The sequence below is a fragment of the Haliotis rubra genome, unplaced genomic scaffold, assembly GCF_003918875.1.
Source record: "Haliotis rubra isolate DU_JTF1 unplaced genomic scaffold, ASM391887v1 Scf109, whole genome shotgun sequence".
Classification (NCBI taxonomy): domain Eukaryota; kingdom Metazoa; phylum Mollusca; class Gastropoda; order Lepetellida; family Haliotidae; genus Haliotis; species Haliotis rubra.
Window position 1 is genome coordinate 848,458 of NW_025764992.1, and position 22,045 is coordinate 870,502.

Consider the following 22,045-nt stretch of genomic DNA (forward strand, 5'->3'; position numbering starts at 1 on the left):
TGAAATGGCATGGCTAAAAATGTTCTCAGGTGCCCTTTTGACCTGTATTCCTTTGATTTTCAGAGACATAACTCACATTTAGTCATTTAATCCCCAAAACAATTTTGTTTTTCCAAATTAAATAATACCATACATATTTGAATGCTCATAAACCCATTTCTCTAAGGCACACTTAGAAAAAGTATTTCTATCCCTGTTATTATACAGTGGGTAGTGTATTAACAGTGGGACAATCATTCCTGTATTCCTAGGTGGTATAAAAGTATATTTATTACACAGGGGAGTAGTGTATTAACAGTGGGACAATCATTCCTGTGTATTCCTAGGTGGTATAAAGTATATTTATTACACAGTGAGTAGTGGGTAGTGTATTAACAGTGGGACAATCATTCCTGTACCTGTTCCTAGGTGGTATAAAGTGTATTTATTACACAGTGGGTAGTGTATTAACAGTGGGACAATCATTCCTGTATTCCTAGGTGGTATAAAGTATATTTATTACACAGTAGGTAGTGTATTAACAGTGGGACATTCTGTTCCTGTATTCCTAGGTGGTATAAAGTATATTTATTACACAGGGAGTAGTGTATTAACAGTGGGGCAATCATTCCTGTATTCCTAGGTGGTATAAAGTTCATTTATTACACAGTGGGTAGTGTATTAACAGTGGGACAATCATTCCTGTTCCTCTGTTCCTAGGGGGGAGACAGCCATTTGATGAAGTGTATGCAGGTTGAAGCAATATGGTTGGGTGGAATCAGCTAATTCTTCGCTTTGATAATGTTTAGCTTTCAGTATTTAAAGTGTTGCCCTTCTTGAATTTAACTTTTGAACATGAAATATATTTTATTTCTGTACTTTCCTATTCCTTTGGCCTAGGGTTGGGTAGCGCCAAAATGTTCAAATTGCGATATGTGTTGGCGTATTGCAATATGTATTGCAATATATTGTGAAAGTTTGTTTAGTCAACCAGAGGTTTTTACTGCCATGACACCATGACACCAACGCTCTGAGGTCATAGTTGAGGCCTATGTTTATCAAGGAAAATATAAGCTTGTAAAACATTATTGCTACTACATGCCATGCACCATTTGAAAGGTCTAATCAAAACATATTCATAAATATGAAAGTTAGTTTTTCTCATAGTATTCCAATAATACACCTACATTTTAAATAAGTAGATTTTTAATGAAAATATAAGCTTACACAATATAATATCCAGAGAAACCATGAAGGAAGCAAAATATGCGACAATTTTTTCCATTTTTAACATCTCAAAATATTCTGTTACCTTTTTCTTTTATATTTTAATTTTTATGCAATCTGAAAATCATTTTAAAGAGATTTCTGAAATACTATGTATAGTCGGCTATTTCCAGGTAACGGTGGTTTTTCCACTCGGTAACATGACACAACAACGGGAAATATCTCCGTTTTAGAAAGTGTTTATGAATAACGCGAAGTAACATGAGTTTTTCTGCAGTTGTAAGAAGTGATTTTATTGGATAAATATTGAGTTTTAATGATGCTTTTTCGCAACATTCTGCTATAACATTCGTAACTACTCGCCTCTTTCCATGACCTACAAGCGGCTTGCCGAAATGAGACGAGTAGTTACGAATGTCTGCTATAAGGATCGTGATTGGTCAAAATCATGCACATGAGCTAAGGCAACCAATATTATTACAGCAATGGATACCATCCTCGTAAACGTTTAGACGAAAGTTTTGGGTAAAATCATCCTATTCTGAATTGGTTACGTACTAAATCACCACCTTATGGAACTTAGTTGACGTATCGTGCTAGGTTATGACCTGTGGCAAAAATGCTTCAAGCATATATTTTAGTATTAAACATCGTGTCAGAGCGTGAAGTTCGAGGCAACGGAAGCTGAGATGTTACTTGACTTACATTTCATGATCGCACTCAAAAGGATGGGAATAGTAACTTATAGTGTACGAACTGTTTGAGAGGCATCCTAGAAGTTCCAAACAATAGGAATGACAAGTCTTTATGGATGATAAACTTCTTTATTGTATAATAGCGACGTTTCGGTATAGATACTTATACCATTTTCAGCTTGCTCAAACGTAATGTATGTTTTACAAATTTTATTAGTACTGTTCTTTATATTATTCTTTAGTTTATTTAATTCCTTTAATTATTTCCTCGAAACATTTTTACTTTTTTTTATTTTTTATTTTTTTATTGCAGCAAATCAGGTTACAAGCAGGGGTGAAATCATTGACAATGGGTACAAATGAGTAGCGAATGAGCAACAATTGAGAGTCCAAACAATCAATGACAATGTTTACATACAACTGGGTGTTAACACAGTAGGCCTTACAAAAAGGGTTACGAATGGCTAACAAATCCTTGTCAAAGTGTATGAATAATGTTACCGGGTTATGGCAAAAACATTGTTACTTTGCTCTTTGACAGCTTTGATGTGGACCCATTGCCAAAGTATGGGAATTGGGTTTTTTCAATAACATTTCAAAAAATAGTTTATAATTCTAATTCTGTTGATAATATATGTTCATTTGAAATGTAATAAGTGTTTTCAGACATTGTGAAAAGTAATACATTTAATAAATGAATCATATGTCAGGTAGGTTCCTAAAATTATGTACCATTTTGATGTACCTACTGCCAGGCAGGTTTTCCGGCCTGCGGTGTTAAATGGGTTAACTAAGGCAATGAAATTACTGTTTTCGTTTCTTTTGAAACAATGCCTCTGGCCACTGTCAGGACTCAGATGTGATTGACCAGTAAACATTCTCAAAACTATTAATGTATAAAAATATAAAGGAAATAAAATCTTATTAGTATTTTTAACTACCTGACGTATCGGGTGAACCGGTTCGTGAAAAGTGTACCACAATATATCGTATTGCAAAGTTCGAATTGCAATATACTTTGGCCTATTTTCACCAATTAGGTTACATGTATGCATTTCAATACGAAAGCCACTTGAAATGTGAACATGGTCTGTGTAATGCATACAGTTCATCAGTAAGTTGTGAAATTTCTTCTGTATTTTATACCCCTTTATGATCTGAGTGTAATGTTATTTTTTCTCTTTACATCAAAAGATATTTGCTTGCCATATCATACCATAATTTTATTTGATATATTTGCGTGTGTATCTTGTTTGAACATCTGTCATTGTCAGTGTTCATGGTATGGTCATAAAAGTATCATATGACATTATGTAGCATTGAGCTTGCTTAGAAAATAAACATTATACTACATTAAATGATTTCTTTAGTAAAATTTGCATTCATCTCGTGATATGATACTTTTGATGATGTCACAGCTGCAGTAGGATACTGATTGGGTTTCTAGGAAACTAGTCATCAGGATAATGCAGGGTTGTCAGGAAACTAGTCATCAGGATAATGCAGGGTTGTCAGGGAACTAGTCATCAACAGGATACTGCAGGGTTGTCAGGAAACTAGTCATCAGGATACTGCAGGGTTGTCAGGGAACTAGTCAACAGGATACTGCAGGGTTGTCAGGGAACTAGTCAACAGGATACTGCAGGGTTGTCAGGGAACTAGTCAACAGGATACTACCAGAGGTACAGATAAGCTGCGTATCTGCGTAAATTACGCAAATATTTATGTGAAAACTCAATTCCTATTAAGTCTATTGCGTACAAGTACGCTTGAATATTGGTAAATACTCAATAAATGTGATCTTACATGCGTACATACAAAAATGTCAAATCTTAGCTTGCGTACCTGATAGATATAACTGAGGTATACTGAGAGGTTTAATTTCAGGACATGACCATGACAACTTGAATTGCAGTCTTTCATATCGTTTCTCATATTACAAATCAAATATAAACAACAAAACCAAACATTTAAACTTTATTATATTTTTAAAATTAATAGAAAATGGCAAAATATCTAATTGAGTTTGAGTGAGGTGAGTACAATTTATTTGGTTACTCAAAGGAAAATTAGGACACCCAATTGAGATGAACACAAGCGAGTACATAACCCAATAACCCAAAACGTTATCTGTAGCTCTGTACTACAGGGTTGTCAGGGAACTAGTCAACAGGATACTGCAGGGTTGTCAGGGAACCAGTCAACAGGATACTGTAGGGTTGTCAGGGAACCAGTCAACAGGATACTGCAGGGTTGTCAGGGAACCAGTCAACAGGATACTGCAGGGTTGTCAGGGAACCAGTCAACAGGATACTGCAGGGTTGTCAGGGAACCAGTCAACAGGATACTGAAGGGTTGTCAGGGAACCAGTCAACAGGATACTGTAGGGTTGTCAGGGAACTAGTCAACAGGATACTGCAGGGTTGTCAGGGAACTAGTCAACAGGATGCTGCAGGGTTGTCAGGGAACCAGTCAACAGGATACTGCAGGGTTGTCAGGAACCAGTCAGGACAGGATACAGTCAACAGGGTTGTCAGGGAACCAGTCAACAGGATACTACAGGGTTGTCAGGGAACTAGTCAACAGGATACTGCAGGGTTGTCAGGGAACCAGTCAACAGGATACTACAGGGTTGTCAGAGAACTAGTCAACAGGATACAACAGGGGTTGTCAGTTAACTAGTCAACATGGTCAACAGGATACTGCAGGGTTGTCAGGGAACTAGTCAACGGGTACTGCATTGGTTGCTAGGAACCAGTCAACAGGATACTGTAGGGTTGTCAGGGAACTAGTCAACAGGATACTGCAGTGTTGTCAGGGAACCAGTCAACAGGATACTGCAGGGTTGTCAGGGAACCAGTCAACAGGATACTACAGGGTTGTCAGAGAACTAGTCAACAAGATCAACAGGGTTGTCAGGTAACTAGTCAACATGGTCAACAGGATACACAGGGTTGTCAGGGAACTAGTCAACAGGGTACTGCATTGGTTGCTAGGGAACCAGTCAACAGGATACTGTAGGGTTGTCAGGGGAACTAGTCAACAGGATACTGCAGGGTTGCCAGGGAACCAGTCAACAAGATGCTTCAGGGTTGTCAGAGAACCAGTCAACAGGATGCTACAGGGTTGTCAGAGAACCAGTCAACAGGATGCTGCAGGGTTGTCAGAGAACCAGTCAACAGGATGCTACAGGGTTGTCAGGGAACCAGTCAACAGGATACTGCAGGGTTGTCAGGGAACCAGTCAACAGGATACTGCAGGGTTGTCAGGGAACTAATCATCAGGATACTACTTGAGTTGTCAGGGAACCAGTCAACAGGATACTGCAGGGTTGTCAGGGAACCAGTCAACAGGATACTGCAGGGTTGTCAGGGAACCAGTCAACAGGATACTGCAGGGTTGTCAGGGAACCAGTCAACAGGATACTACAGGGTTGTCAGGGAACCAGTCAACAGGATACTACAGGGTTGTCAGGGAACCAGTCAACAGGATACTACAGGGTTGTCAGGGAACCAGTCAACAGGATACTGCATGGGTTGTCAGGGAACCAGTCAACAGGATACTGCAGGGTTGTCAGGGAACTAGTCAACAGGATACTGCAGGGTTGTCAGGGAACTAGTCAACAGGATACTGCAGGGTTGTCAGAGAACTAGTCAACAGGATACAACAGGGCTGTCAGGTAACTAGTCAACATGGTCAACAGGATACTGCAGGGTTGTCAGGGAACTAGTCAACAGGATACAACAGGGTTGTCAGGGAACCATGGTCAACAGGATACTACAGGGTTGTCAGAGAACTAGTCAACAGGATACTACAGGGTTGTGAGGGAACTAGTCAACCGGGTACTGCATTGGTTGCTAGGGAACCAGTCAACAGGATACTGCAGGGTTGTCAGGGAACTAATCATCAGGATACTACTTGAGTTGTTAGGGTTGTTTTAGCAGAGGTTTCCTATGGAGATGGTTTTGTTGCTTTAATCATTCTACTTCTAAGCTCCACTTCTCACTGTCCAGACTTGCATTGTTCAGGAATGTCTGAATCTACTCACCCAATTGCACAAAGTGATTTGGGACTTAGGTACATCTTAGTTATTTTTATTTCATTGAACAAGAAACTATTGTGAGAACATTATTTACAATTAACATCTATTCCTGGGTCCTGATCCACAAAACATAGCGGATTGGGACCCAGAACTCTCAGTGAATCGGGACCGATCGGGACAATTCTGATATTCGAAAGAGCTCTGCCTCATGAATACCATATTCAGTACAGACAGAATGCTCCGAGAATCCCATCACTTAATTAACAGTATTTAAATGGAAATCAGCACTTGATGTCATTATCAGCCATGCCAAGACGTGGTGAGAATATATGACAGACAGGTCAGTCATGGATGAAAGTGCTGTGGGAAAACTGCAAGGAAGTAGTTTGGTAGCCTTACACTATAGTGTTGCAGCATACCAGGTAGCGGGGCGGTGGGGTAGCCTAGTGGTTAAGCGTTCGCTCGTCACGGCGAAGACCCGGGTTCGATTCCCCACATGGGCACAATGTGTTAAGCCCATTTCTGGTGTCCCCAGCCGTGATATTGCTGGAATATTGCTAAAAGCGGCGTAAAACTAAACTCAGTCAGTCAGCATACCAGGTAGCCTGTTGTACAGACCCTGAAGCAAATATATACAAGAAAGCCCATGCAAATCTAGAAAATGTGGCAAGTCAAGATTTCCACAGCTTCTGAAAATGAAGAAAGTCCCTGGGCTCCTTTTTATTGTATTTATAATTGTAATTTAAAAACTTTTATTTTCTGTAAAATATATTCATTTCAGAGAGTTACTGTTACTCTACATACCAGGGTTTTACCTTGCAAAGGGAGGGGCAGGGCCCCATCAATAAACTTCATGGGTCCTTGCTGGTGTTATGAAGGTCCTGTAAAGTATTGTAACAGTGTAGTGTACAAACTTCAGGGGTTGGACTGAATCAGTGTTCATGTGGACAGTGGTCATGACTGAAGGGTGAAATAACACAACCAGATAACTGCTCTTGATACGCTGCATGTACGCTCCTGGTATTATTGTGGGTCTCTCTGGATGCAGTTTTTTTGTTTTTTTCTGCATCCAGTCTCTACATTTGTGTGTTGCTTAAGCCCATGGCTTACAATGTTGATGAACTTGCAGTGTTGTTTTCTATCACTGATATTTGAAAATTTCAGCTTTGTGGGACATTGTAGCAATGATATGTTGTTAGCTGGTAGATGCTCACTTGTTCTCTTTTGCTACAAATAGCTGCCAAATTGCTGATCCAGTGAATAGGAACACTCACTCACTCACGCACTCACGCACTACACATATACTCATGAGCTTCACAGCATTCGTTCCAGTTTGGTTTCATAAACTCTGTTTTGGGTAAGAATCGGTCAAGTAATATTTGTCAGAGGAAGGTTCAAATAGGTCGGTGTGTGGTGTCTGTTATAAAACCCCCTTTTCCGTGGAACCTATTTGGACCAAAATATGTACCAATACCCCAATGTACTATTGACATGGTGACAGTTTGAAATACAGACACTAAAGTTTACTTAAAATCATTGTTTTATTGGACAAAGTGCTTGAATCACTAGTATCTGCAGCTTCTAATTTTTACCTAAAAGCTTTCTTTTATTGGACAAAGTGCCTGAAACCTTAGTGTTTTCAGTGGAAGAAATTCATTAATCTTTCAAAACCTGCTTTGCAAAACCATGTCATCTTTGAAACATGGACACTTCGAGTGTGATTAAACATCTGGGGAATACTTTAATCTACTTTTCATGCAACATTTATCATCTTTTCACTGCTATTGTTTGTTGTGTAGCACATACATTTCTTTCAATGTATCTGTTTCCATGGTAATGTCATAGTCTGAAGTGTACAGTAACCAGGGCTCACATATGCCCCACCAGCAGGACCAGTAGCAGGTGTTGGCAGTGCATGAGTGTGTGCAGGTGTAAGCATTTAGAAAAATCTTAAACCATTAGGGAACGTTCATAATTTATGGCTAGTGGGGGGTGATGATGATTTTTATGGAAAAGCATGTGCAATGTGAATCCCCCCCTAAAATTTATGTACAAAATAAGTCACCCCCAACCCCCAGCATGTTATGTACAAAATCAATGACCCCCCTCTTCCCATAATTTCTAAGCATAATTTTAAACATATTTTTATGTACAAAATTGCTGACCCACCTAGCTCCCCAGAACAAAATGGGTGGACCGACACCCTCTAAATGAAAAGTGTCAGAACTTTTCTGTGTTTCAAATAGAGGGGGTGGGGTAGCCTAGTGGTTAAAGCATTGGCTCGACGAAGACCCGGGTTCGATTCCCCACATGGGCACAATGTGTTAAGCCCATTTCTGGTGTCCCCGCCCGTGATATTGCTGGAATATTGCTAAAAGTAAAACTAAACTCAGTCAGTCAGTCAGTGTTTCAAATAAATGTGACAAAAGCCTTTTCACATCCATAAGAAATATCTGATGGCAGTCAGTTGTATGATTCTGACTATAGCATGAGCATGTGGTTATTAGGGGTGAAACGGTACGCGTTTACAACGGTACGGTACGTATTGCGGTACAAGGCAATCGGTTCGGTTCAGTAAATGAGATATGATCGTAATGCAGAATATTTAGCCAAAGAGCCAAACCGTACATTGTTTAATAACATGGGAAAATAATGACCATAATCTTTGTTATTTTGAATGAACAAAACTGTTATTTTATGATTAGATACAAGTGCTGGTACGAAAACCGAAAACTGACTACCATGGCATTGACATTAAAAGTCTATTTAAAGGCCATAGCCCTGCAATATCAGGATCATTTTTTTATTATGGGTAATAAAATTGGTGTTGTGTGAAGGCAGGGGCGGAAATAACCCATTGCCAGACGTCTGAGTCCAGTGTTTTTCTCTTTCGGGCAAGCAAATTTGTATATCACACTGTACCGGTGTCCAGTTGACTTTCCAATGTTAATTATGTTGTTTATTTAAAAAATCAACAAGAAAATGGCCGAATGGTGGAAACATTATCAGGGCAAATGATTTTACATGTGCCACTGTACCAGAGTACACTAGCAATTTTAAAGTTATTTCCACCCCTGGAAGGTTCCATTTTTTGTTGTATTCTTAGCTTTGCCATTTATATTTTTAACACACCCCTATCAAAAAGCTTTCCTACTCAGTAAACAGCTTCTAAGAAACTGCCGGATTGATGAAAGTTGAAATGTGGCATGCTTTTACAATGATGAAGTCATACTGTGTTCAAATATTTCTCGTTAGTAAGGTATCAAGACCATTTAAAAATGAAGTTTCACTTAAAATGTCAGTAGGATGGTCTACACAAAGTTTGTGCATTTTTTCTGTACCTTGTGGTTTACGAGAAAATATCATGCTCAACAGGAAGTGACAGGCTTAAAGCAGTATATCACCCTAGACAAGTCTCATGGGCCATCATTACTTCAACTGCAACTATCATAAGGTCACACCACAGAGGTCATCACTATGGTGTGTGGGGACAATAATGCTGGGTTTCAACAGACATTGGAGGCAGCGGGTAGCCTCGTGGTCAATGTGTTCGTTCATCTCACCGAGGACCCGGGTTCGATTCCCCACATTGATACATTGTGTGAAGCCCATTTCTGGTGTCCCCTACTGTAATAGTGCTGGAATATTGCCAAAAGCTGTGTAAAACCTCACTCACTCACTCTCACTCATTCTTTCTCACTCCCTCTCTCTCACTCACTCCCACTCTCACTTACTCTCTTTTTCACTCATTCATTTTCTCTCTCTCACTCTCTCACTCCCACTCTCACTCACTCACTCACTCTGACTGTGTGCAGGAATGTGAATCAACAGGTATTTTCAGGTAGCCCCTGAATGAATATTTGCCAATGAAATGCTGATTAACACTGGATTTGTAAACACTTTACGCAACAGGTGAACAACGTCCATTTAGATTATTTTCCTGGATGATAAGTCAGATCATGTGCCGTGTCATGAATTAAAATATCTTGCATAATTTATTGCTGTTTTCCACTGGGGAAGCTGTGATTTGAAATCATGTCACGATATGTTTTGTTACTTGCCAGTTTTACGTCCAGTCTGACCACTTTCCTATCAAACAACTCTGCCGTCGCCATTTTTGATATCACTGAATCGTTTATTGCGAACACCTGGTATCATAACTCACTTACTCACACTGGCGTCACAGATTACAGAACCGTTGCCTTCCAAACATTCAGTTTTAGTGACGGAATGTTACTGGTCCTATTGACCACATGTTTAGCATAGTGGTGTAACAATACAGTGATGTAGTGAAGAAATACAGTTTGCAAGTGGTGGTGGTGGTGGAATTGGGTTTAACGTCGTGCTTGAGAATATTTCGCTCATATGACGACGTGCATGCGTGTGTATGTGTATGTGCGGCTGCTTGTACTAGCCCAGACTGAAGCTGGTTTTATAGTGCTAGCCCACTGAGATACCATGCCACAGTGAAGCATGAATACCCCACTCAGACACATTATACTGACTCCGAGCCGACCAGTCCTTGTTGTACCCATTAATGCCGAGCGCCAGACAAGGACCAACAAGTACCATATTTTAACGTCTTTTGGTATGGCGATTGGGGATCGAACCCATGACCTTCCGCACTCCGGGCGGACGCTCTTACCACTACACCACGGAGGCGGTCTACAGTTTGCAAGAGTCCTCATACTTTGTCTATAATAGTTCAGGCCAAAAGTGTACTCTAGGCCAGACCAATTATATTTCTTGTTTTATGGATTTTTGTCCAATCACCAAAGTAATGTTCCTGTGAATTCTAAAAGTATTTTATTTTTGGCAATTTATGAAGTGTATATGAGGCAAAAGAAACAATGTAAAAATAATTTCTGTAAGTTTACATTTTTGGCCAATAAAGACATTAGGATTTTATTTTTTGAGCGGGGAAAATTTCTGTATTTATTTTCTCTTATTCTTGAAAAAATAAGACCAACGGACCTGTAAAGCAAGAAGTAAAATTGGTCTGGCCTTATTACTCTATACATGGGGAAGATTGAACTGTATAGTGTATTTCTTTCTAAGATGCCAAATTTAATACTTACCAACAATTAATCAAAGGCAGAAAACATTGACAACAGTGTCAATGACCTAAATTAACCATGCTCGTACAGGGCAAACTGACATGCTCTTTCAGTGGCATGTCTGCCCCCAACATTAAGGAGCACATTACCAGGAAAACAAATAATGAACAGTTAGATGAGGGCTTACGGTCAGGTTAAATATCTTCTCTAAATTATTTTAATTACATCTGTGATTAACGTAAACCATATGAGACAATATTAATGTCGCATTTTTACTACCAACATATGTTTAGAACAGTAAATCCAGATGAAGCTGACTAGTCACCCGACATTCCATGGATGCATTGTGGGACTGTGGACTGAGGTTTTGTTAGCAAACGTGGCCATGTCACTGTTTAATTGTGAGTTGAGCTGGGACATTTGTACCATCGAAAATAAATTTAAATTTTCCACCAGTGGTGTTAGCCAAGTGAAGCAACTGCAAACCAAGAAACGGGTGCTATGTTTACTGTAAGAGGCTGTACGAGGCGATGACAACTGATATGCATCATGACCAGTGGTACGTTTCATTACGAGGCAGCAGATGAAAATGGTGTAGTGACGTCAATACAGTGTGACGTAATGAAAAAAGTGTACTTAGACTTAGATTTTTTAGCGAAGCATCTTAGAATGACTATTAATAGCATAAAATTCAGTGCCCTTTAGCCTGTTTGTTGGCTGTACAATATCCCATCAGTGTATTGGTCATTTAATAATGAATGATATAGGGTTGTGATTTACTTGCAGAAAATGAAAAATATTAACTAAAGAAATGAAAGTAATGTAGTCAGGATATAAATTGTATGGCACACTTTATGATACTGCACTATCAATGGATTGCAGTTATTTGTCCTATGATGATATTGTATTCACAGGAATTTATGAACAATGAAGTATTGTTAATAGTATAACAATCAATAGTGTAGACTGAACTGTTTGGGGAATATCGTGATATTGCTGGAATATTTGTTACTGAAGTGTTTTGGGGACCATCTTGATATTGCAGGAATATTTGTTACTGAAGTGTTTTGGGGACCATCTTGATATTGCAGGAATATTTGTTACTGAAGTGTTTTGGGGACCATCTTGATATTGCTGGAATATTTGTTACTGAAGAGTTTTGGGGACCATCTTGATATTGCAGGAATATTTGTTACTGAAGTGTTTTGGGGACCATCTTGATATTGCTGGAATATTTGTTACTGAAGTGTTTTGGGGACCATCTTGATATTGCAGGAATATTTGTTACTGAAGTGTTTTGGGGACCATCTTGATATTGCAGGAATATTTGTTACTGAAGTGTTTTGGGGACCATCTTGATATTGCTGGAATATTTGTTACTGAAGTGTTTTGGGGACCATCTTGATATTGCTGGAATATTTGTTACTGAAGTGTTTTTGGGGACCATCTTGATATTGCAGGAATATTTGTTACTGAAGTGTTTTGGGGACCATCTTGATATTGCAGGAATATTTGTTACTGAAGTGTTTTGGGGACCATCTTGATATTGCTGGAATATTTGTTACTGAAGTGTTTTGGGGACCATCTTGATATTGCAGGAATATTTGTTACTGAAGTGTTTTGGGGACCATCTTGATATTGCAGGAATATTTGTTACTGAAGTGTTTTGGGGACCATCTTGATATTGCTGGAATATTTGTTACTGAAGTGTTTTGGGGACCATCTTGATATTGCTGGAATATTTGTTACTGAAGAGTTTTGGGGACCATCTTGATATTGCTGGAATATTTGTTACTGAAGTGTTTTGGGGACCATCTTGATATTGCTGGAATATTTGTTACTGAAGTGTTTTGGGGACCATCTTGATATTGCTGGAATATTTGTTACTGAAGTGTTTTGGGGACCATCTTGATATTGCAGGAATATTTGTTACTGAAGTGTTTTGGGGACCATCTTGATATTGCTGGAATATTTGTTACTGAAGTGTTTTGGGGACCATCTTGATATTGCTGGAATATTTGTTACTGAAGTGTTTTGGGGACCATCTTGATATTGCAGGAATATTTGTTACTGAAGTGTTTTGGGGACCATCTTGATATTGCAGGAATATTTGTTACTGAAGTGTTTTGGGGACCATCTTGATATTGCTGGGGACCATCTTGATATTGCTGGAATGTTTGTTACTGAACTGTTTAGGGTTTTTAGAGGTGTGCCTTGTATTGAACCTTTTAACATGTTTTAAAATAATTCCACTTACCGTATATGACCGACTATAAGTCGGGCCCCTTTCTCAACCCTCTAAATTCTTGCCAAAACCATGTAACTCAAGTATAAGTCGTCCCCTTTCCAAGTACGAATCGGTATCGCCGCCTCAATCTTCACGCTCGGACACAATGTTTAATGCGAAAATATATGCGTGAAGCATTTTTGTGACAGGTTATAACCTAGCACGATACGTCAAATAAATCCCATAATTTACATATAGATTGCGATTTCTTGCTTAATATGTTCAGAATAGCATTAATTAACCCAAAACATTCGTCTATATCTAAAGGTTTTCGTTTACGAGGACGGTATCCATTGCCGTAATATGATTGGCTGCCTTAGGTCACGTGTCTGTTTTTGACCAGTCATGACCCTTATAGCAGACTGTGGCGAAAAAGTGTCATTAGAAACCAATTTTTATCCAATACAATTGCTTCTTACAAGTGTGAAAATACTCTCGGCAAGGGTACAGTGATATTGTTGATGTTCAGAGCTTTCGAACGATGCCCGACATCAAACGATTGGCCTCGCATGTTATTCATACGAAGCTTCGAAAACGGAGGTATTTTCTGTTGTTGTGTCATGTTACCGAGCGAAAAGCCACTGATACCGGGAAATAGGCGACCATACATATTATTTAAGAAATCTTTTTATAATAATTTTCTGATTACGTAAAAATGAAAATATAATAGAAAAAGTCACGGGCATGTTATGACATGTCACAAATGGAAAAAAATCGCCTTAATTTTTGCTTCTTTCGTGGTTTATCTGGATATAAATGTAAACTTGCATTTTCATCATTAACAGTATTTTTCAAAACCACCACACAAAACTGCCACAGAATACAAATAAGTTTACTTTACGTGAAACAAGTCATGTCAAGTCGTGTCACGTGGCCCAACTTTATCGCTCGATAACAAAGTACCGGTAAGTGCAAAGCTGTGATAAAAATATCTTATTAAATTTAATTTATTGTTTATACTATGAAATATATTTTACAAAAGACAAACAACAAAGTTTTATATTTTATGCTTATTTGTCCCATGATGTCATTTACCTTTGGAAACGTTGTCAGTACGTATATGCTTCCTGCTTCCGGTGTAAACATTGCCAGTTGAGTTCGCAGGGCTGGCAGATTCACACACCTGACCTCGGGAATTTTTTGGGTAGATTAATGAACTCAAGTATAAGTCGGGTCTGATTTTTTACCTACATTTTCTGATATCAAATTTCCGACTTATAGTCGGTCATATACGGTAAACTGTTATGGTGACTTAGACTTACATCTGTTTGTGTTTTTCCCAGCTGTGGCAATACATGTAATAAATTAACAACAGTGTCTAAACAACAATATTAAAGTGTGATGTAGTGCTGTTTTCATGCATTGCATGCTTAATGCCTCAGGGTTATTCGGTACACTGAAAAATTGCAAAGTGTTTTCCTATTTGTGGGTTTTTTTTAACAGGCTTCTCAAAAATTAAATGAGTGATGGTGATTTAATTTGCAGAATGAAGAAAGCAGGAAGCATATCTGATATACTCTTCAGCCTGTTTGATTTGTTTCAGAATTGGCCAAGATGAGCGATCACCCAGACATGATTGACCCTATGGTCGACACCGCTGGAAAGAGGGGAATGTTTTCTCGCATGAGAAGACCCCGACAGATGTCGACTTCGGTAAGTGTCTGTCCGTTATGTTGGGTATAATGTCTCCATGCTGTTGTTATAACCACAACCAACTGAAACCAAAGGTTTGTGTGTTTTCTTAGGCAAATCAGGGCGATGGGGTAGCCTAGTGGTTAAAGCGTTAGCTCGTCATGCTGAAGAACCAGGTTCTAGTCCCCACATGGGTACAATGTCTTTAGTCCATTTCTGGTGTCCCCCGCTGTGATATTGCTGTAATATTGCTAAAAGCCTCATAAAACCAAACTCACTCACTCTTAAGCAAATCAGATGGCTTCATTTCTTTACCACCTCAATTTCCCACATAGCATTCGGACGTTGGCCCAACGTTGGCAATGTTGGCAAAACCATTGCCAACATTGGGCCAACATCTGAATGCTATCTGGGTTCAATCTGTGTCAAAGAAAAGTATTACAAACACATATATCCCCTTATAACAGGAACCCTTTCAGATGTACTTGAGTGAGTGAGTTTAATTTTACACCGCACTCAGCAATATTCCAGCTATACGGCAGCGGCCTGTAAATAATTGAGTCTTGACCAGACAATCAAGTGATCAACAGCATGAGCATTGATCTGCGCAATTGGGATACGATGACGTGTCAACCAAGTGAGCAATCCCGTTATTCGCCTCTTGCGACAAGCATGGGTTGCTGACAACCATTTCCAACCTGGATCTTAACGGGTCCTTTCAGATTTAAGTACAATAGCAGCAACAAAATAATAACACAACATATTTCTTTTCATTACAGTAAACTATGGGTATATTGTACTCAAAGAGACCTCAACTTTTAGTTTGAGTTAAGCAGGTTCACTATGAACAGTTTACTGTATGTTCAGTTTGAAAGCAAAAATCAGATAAACTGTCTGAATGCTTTTGCACACTACTGAGAATTTAGAAGCCTCATTCTGATTGACTGATAAGAAAGTTCATGAGAGCAACCTCCTGTGGAGGCTTCTTGAGATCTTCACACAGAGGTATCCCATGGAAGTGAAAAGTCTGATTTTAAACGATCATGTTCTACAAGTGACAGCAATCATGTTAAAAAAGTGACAGCATCATCTCCATCTCTTAGTAAGCATAGGATTTCTGTCATTCATAACTGTAACTAATCTCACTGGATGTCTATCTTCCGAGGCAGGTCTTTGTGAATACTGAAAACAAAGCCCCCAAACTAGGAATGTGTCCATGTATTGATCATAATAGAATGGAAACGTGAAACTGGATAGTCTAGGATGGGTGTATAATTTGTGTGATGCCATGCCCTTGTAAGGTCATTATCTGATGTAGAAATGTGTCAGCTAAGAAAGTTAATCCGAGATGTGAATACACAATGCCAGTTAGGCGGCTGACTTTGTGTGATGGCTATATAGTGCATGACTCTGAACATGTGGGTTCGAATCCTGGATGGGACTCAACCAAACAAAAGTACTAGAATCTGTACTTTACAGTAAAAGTGTAATCCCAGATATTACATGTGTTTTATAATTCAAGATGGTTGCACATTAGGAATACAGCTAGACCTGGCTTTCATGAGAGTTTTTGTATATGTCATGCTGTTTTCTTTACAACTGATGTTATGACTTTTTAAAGTAATTTTCATTTCACAGGACCCACCAAACTGAGAATGTGCCTTTAATGCCTAGTTAAACGTGATGCTTTGTTGAGATCAAAGTGAGGAAGAAACTTAAATACATCGTATTGTACTGAACGCAATGATACAATGCAATATTACACTGCAATGATACAATGCAATATTACACTGCAATGATACAATGCAATATTACACTGCAATGATACAATGCAATATTACACTGCAATGATACAATGCAATATTACACTGCAATGATACAATGCAATATTACACTGCAATGATACAATGCAATATTACAGCAATGATACAATGCAATGATACAATGCAATATTACACTGCAATGATACAATGCAATATTACACTGCAATGATACAATGCAATATTACACAGCAATGATACAATGCAATATTACACTGCAATGATACAATGCAATATTACACAGCAATGATACAATGCAATATTACACAGCAATGATACAATGCAATATTACACTGCAATGATACAATGCAATATTACACTGCAATGATACAATGCAATATTACACAGCAATGATACAATGCAATATTACACTGCAATGATACAATGCAATATTACACTGCAATGATATGCAAATTGCAATATTACAATGCAATGATACATGCAATGATACAATGCAATGCAATGCAATGATACAATGCAATATTACACTGCAATGATACAATGCAATATTACACTGCAATGATACAATGCAATATTACACTGCAATGATACAATGCAATATTACACAGCAATGATACAATGCAATATTACACTGCAATGATACAATGCAATATTACAGCAACATGCAATGATACAATGCAATATTATGCAATGATACAATGCAATATTACACAGCAATGATACAATGCAATATTACACACTGCACGATGCAATGCAATATTACACTGCAATGATACAATGCACTGCAATATTACACAGCAATGATACACTGCAATATTACACTGCAATGATACAATGCAATATTACACAGCAATGATACAATGCAATATTACACTGCAATGATACAATGCAATATTACACAGCAATGATACAACTGCAATATTACACTGCAATGATACAATGCAATATTACACTGCAATGATACAATGCAATATTACACTGCAATGATACAATGCAATATTACACAGCAATGATACAATGCATTATTACACTGCAATGATACAATGCATTATTACACTGCAATATTACACTGCAATGATACAATGCAATATTACACTCCAATGATACAATGCAATATCCCACAGCAATGATACACTGCAATCTTACACTGTAGTGTTAAAACGCAATGTTAAAATACCTATAAAACATGAAATTTCTATATAAAATTATCCTTAATTATATGTTTTCCCAAGTTTCCCATCAATGTGACTATGGCTACATACACTGGAACAGGAGATAAATCCCATAACGATCCCTGGTCTATAAACAACCTCTTTCTTCATTGTTTTAGAAAAATGGTAAATATTTACCATTTACCACATGTGACAGTAAAACTTTCCTTTAACATTAAAATGTCAAATTTTGAGGGACAAAAAATAGCAGTCTGTAGAAGGGGGTCGGCTTATCTATGGGTTACACTTTTGTCAAACTATTTTTCACAGGGTAAGAAAACGACATCGTATTGCTACCATGATACTATTTATGCCTTTAACCCAAAGTGTAGGCAAAACCAAAATAATGGTAATTTCCAACAAACAGGAACCCTGGTGCCAGGTAATAAGCAAACATGTGTTATACCATAACCTCATCATAGTATGATCTCATTTCTGCAACTTCATAGGCAGCGATTAACCTGGGTTATAACAAACATGCTTATACCGAACCATGGCTATAGTGATCAACCACTGATATAAAGACTGCCATAGTGCGGCGTAAAACTAAACTCACTAAACTCACTGATACAATCAGAGTTTTACACAGACTTTGAAACATGGGGGTCAATGTGACTCACATATCTAGTTTGGGGAGTCATTTCCAATATTTGGGAGTCATGAAAATTTAATATTTGTTTGTGTTTATAAATCAAAAAGCAAGAGTTTGGCAAATATTTTATTGTTTTATGTTGCATTGTCATTTATATAACTAGCTAGTAATATAAGTTGTATGGTTCTCTTGAGGGCAATGCGGTCTGATGTACGTCTTTTTGTAGCAGTGTCACCCGAGCCAGTAGTAAGGATTACTGTCTGCTCTGAGTTCTTTGGAACAATCTGACAGCTCTGTCAATATAAAATATAAATATATCTTGCATCAAGCTTGACTGTCACATAAAACAATGATAATATTTTGATTGGGAGTCTTTTCAGACAAACACTGCTCTGAGTTCTTTGGAACAATCTGACAGCTCTATCAATATAAAATATAAAGGAATCATCAAGCTTGACTCATGATAATAAAACACTGTATCAAATCACGCAGGAATCATGTGTCATGCTGTATAATGAGCTGTGTCATTGGTCCTAGGCAGTTTCTGCATATTTAGTTCATTATTATTCAAGTATAGTGCACATGCCCTGGGCAGATAAACTGGTAAAAACTGTTATCTTGTTCAAAATTGGGGTACTTTTAAAGTTCATATTGTACAAAATTCACAGGTATTTTAATGATGAATATTAATACTGAATTCAATGCGGTACTGATAAATAATATAACTTTTTAAGATAATTTTGCTATCATAATCTGTTTCCAGAGAATGAATAATATGCATATGATCAAATGCTTAACTGGTGCCTTTTTCCTGTTTCCTTGGCAACGAGTTGGAATAACCAATATGTAGTTTGTTTTCATTACCAGAGAGTAACTTAAAAACCAGGCAGGTTGTTGAGTTCGTTAGGGATGATTTATCCATAACTTTTTTAATGTATTTTCCATGAATCTTCATTTCCTTATTAACATATTTAATACTGAAACTGTGAGGCTGTATTTTGGGCCTACACTGGCTTGTTTGAAAACATAATTCAATAACTGAACTATATACTACTTGACAAGGGTGGTAAGCAGTGGGGTAGCCTAGTGAGTGAGTGAGTGAGTTATTATTTAACGTCACATCGGCAATATTTCAGCCATATCGTGACGAGAACATTTGACATTAAGAAATAGAATATATATAGATATTATAAAAACCTGCCGACGAAGGACAGTAAAAATACTAGACAATCACAGATATGAATATAAAACTAGCAAACAAAGCTAAAATATTCCAATGAAAGAAGACAATACAATGTAAAAATGGGGGTAGCCTAGTAGTTAAAGCGTTCGCTCGTCACGCTAAAAATCTGGCTTTGATTCTCCACATAGGTACAATGGCATATCAATAGGTATATCAGAAGCCCATTTCTTGTATCCGGACCCGATATTGCAGGAATATTGCTAAAAACAGCATAATACCAAATTTAATCATTCACTACTTGACAAGGGAAGTTATGCAAGGTATATGATGAATTATTGTGGAAAAAAAGGCACTTAAACCAGCCTACTTTATCCTTTTATTATTTAAATCCTTCGCAAAAAAAACTGCCATATATTTTTGTGTTTACTTTTCTGAAGTTACCCTCCCATTCACCATATTTTCACTACCACAAAAACACAATTCTAATGTGCCACATGGCAGGGGATAGTGATAAGACTGTTTTCTTGATTTAGGACTCGGTTATTAATTATTCAAACAGGTAAAAAGGTGCACAAATATTTGTGTGATAAATCCTGATGAAACCAACACACTTTTTATGACTTCTTAAACAACTTTGCTGTGATATTGTCTTGACTTAAAGAGTATGTCTCATTTATGTGTTGGAACAGAGCCAATTTTCTTAATGTGAATTCCTGCATGAAATAAGGAGTATTTAAATATGTGTTTGTATGGCCACGTGTTCACTATTCTGCAGTTGGTACAACCTAGATTAACATACTGTGTATATGTACTTATCACTTGTTGTTCACTTTTCGCTTGGTAATGGTTGAAGAATCTGCACCAAAACATTGCTCTATACAATAAACAAGAAGTTGTTGTCCATAAAGTCGTACTCTACGTTATTGATGCATCCCTCTTGGAAATAGTGAGGTGTTAGGTGAAATTGGGTTTTACGTCGTGCTTGAGAATATTTCGCTCATAGGACGATTTGCATGCGTGTGTATGTGTATGTGCGGCTGCTTGTACTAGCCCAGACTGAAGCTGTTTTTTTATAGTGCTAGCCCACTGAGATACCATACTGCAGTGAAGCATGAATACCCCACTCAGACACATTAAACTGACTCAGAGTCGACCAGTCCTTGTACCCATTAATGCCGAGCGCCAGGCAGGGACCAACAAGTACCATATTTTAACATCTTTTGGTATGACCCAGTCGGGGATTGAACCCGCGACCTTCCGCTCTCCTGGGCGGACGCTCTAACCACTACACCACGGAGGCGGTCTTGGAAATAGTGCAACATTGTGCAACCTACTGCATTAACAGGGCCGCTGAGGTGGTCGTAAGTCATATACTCTTAACACTCTTTAGCAATATTCCAGCAATATCATGGCAGGGGAAACCAGAAAGGGGGCCTTCACACAATGTACCCATGCGGGGAATCAAACCACCGGGTCCTCGGCGTGATAAGCGCACGCTTTAACCACTTGGCTTCCCAACCGCCCCGGACCAAGATGTGATACTGCTACTTGTGGACATCACTGTAAATTGTAATTTGATTCTAGCCAATGATAGGTCTCCATAAGCAAGTGCACCAGTCTGGCATGTTAAGTGAGAGAGAGTCATATGCCACAGCCAATATTCCAGCTATATCACAGTTGATGCAATAAACAACACCAGTACACTTAGTATTGTGAGCCAATAAGATCATGCAAGTCTTTAATATGTGTCAAGCCTTGATTAAGAATGTAGTTTCAAGAATATCTGCTAATGAAGACTTTTTCTGGGCTCCTTCCTGTTACTGTTAGTTTCTGTGAAATATGTACATTTCAGAGATTAGGTAATAGTCTACAGCTTACACTTAACCTGAAGATAGCATATTTTTTGCTCAATAAATTAATTGGTAAGATTACAGAATACCGGACACCTTCCGCCATCTTTGAAAGCACGCAAGTTTACTTTTGGTTAGGGTTAGGGTAAGGTTTAGGGTTAGGGTAAGGGTTAGGGTAAGGTTTAGGGTTAGGGTGACGTCACACTAAACAATATGGCTGGTAGGTATCCGGTATTCTGTAAGTGTACCAATTAATTTCCAAAATATATGTATGTCAAGTGGATTGTTTTTTTGTTGCTACTTGTCTTGTGATGAGAGTCCGCGAAGAATCACATCCATGTGGGATAAGAATGTGGGGAATGTCGCTTGTCATGAGCAGTCTCTTGCTGAGCAGATTTACATCTGTAAACAAACTTTTTTCACTTGTTAATGTACAAGCTTATCCATCCAGACTAGAAAGGTTTTGTTTGTCTTGTTTTGAATTTATTTTGGCCTCTGTTGAGGTCTGG

The 22,045-nt window shown here is 38.2% G+C and overlaps 1 protein-coding gene across 2 annotated transcripts in view; it reads left to right on the forward strand.

The window, feature by feature from the left end:
- The window catches only part of LOC124282709 (excitatory amino acid transporter-like), an 86,951-nt gene that overhangs the window by 4,127 nt on the left and 60,779 nt on the right, over positions 1-22,045 (forward strand). For both annotated transcript variants that reach the window (XM_046718732.1, XM_046718738.1), the window contains exon 2: positions 14,831-14,940. In XM_046718732.1, the coding sequence (XP_046574688.1) occupies positions 14,842-14,940 (99 nt within the window). In that variant the 5' untranslated portion in view covers positions 14,831-14,841. The remainder of the gene's footprint in view (positions 1-14,830; positions 14,941-22,045) is intronic.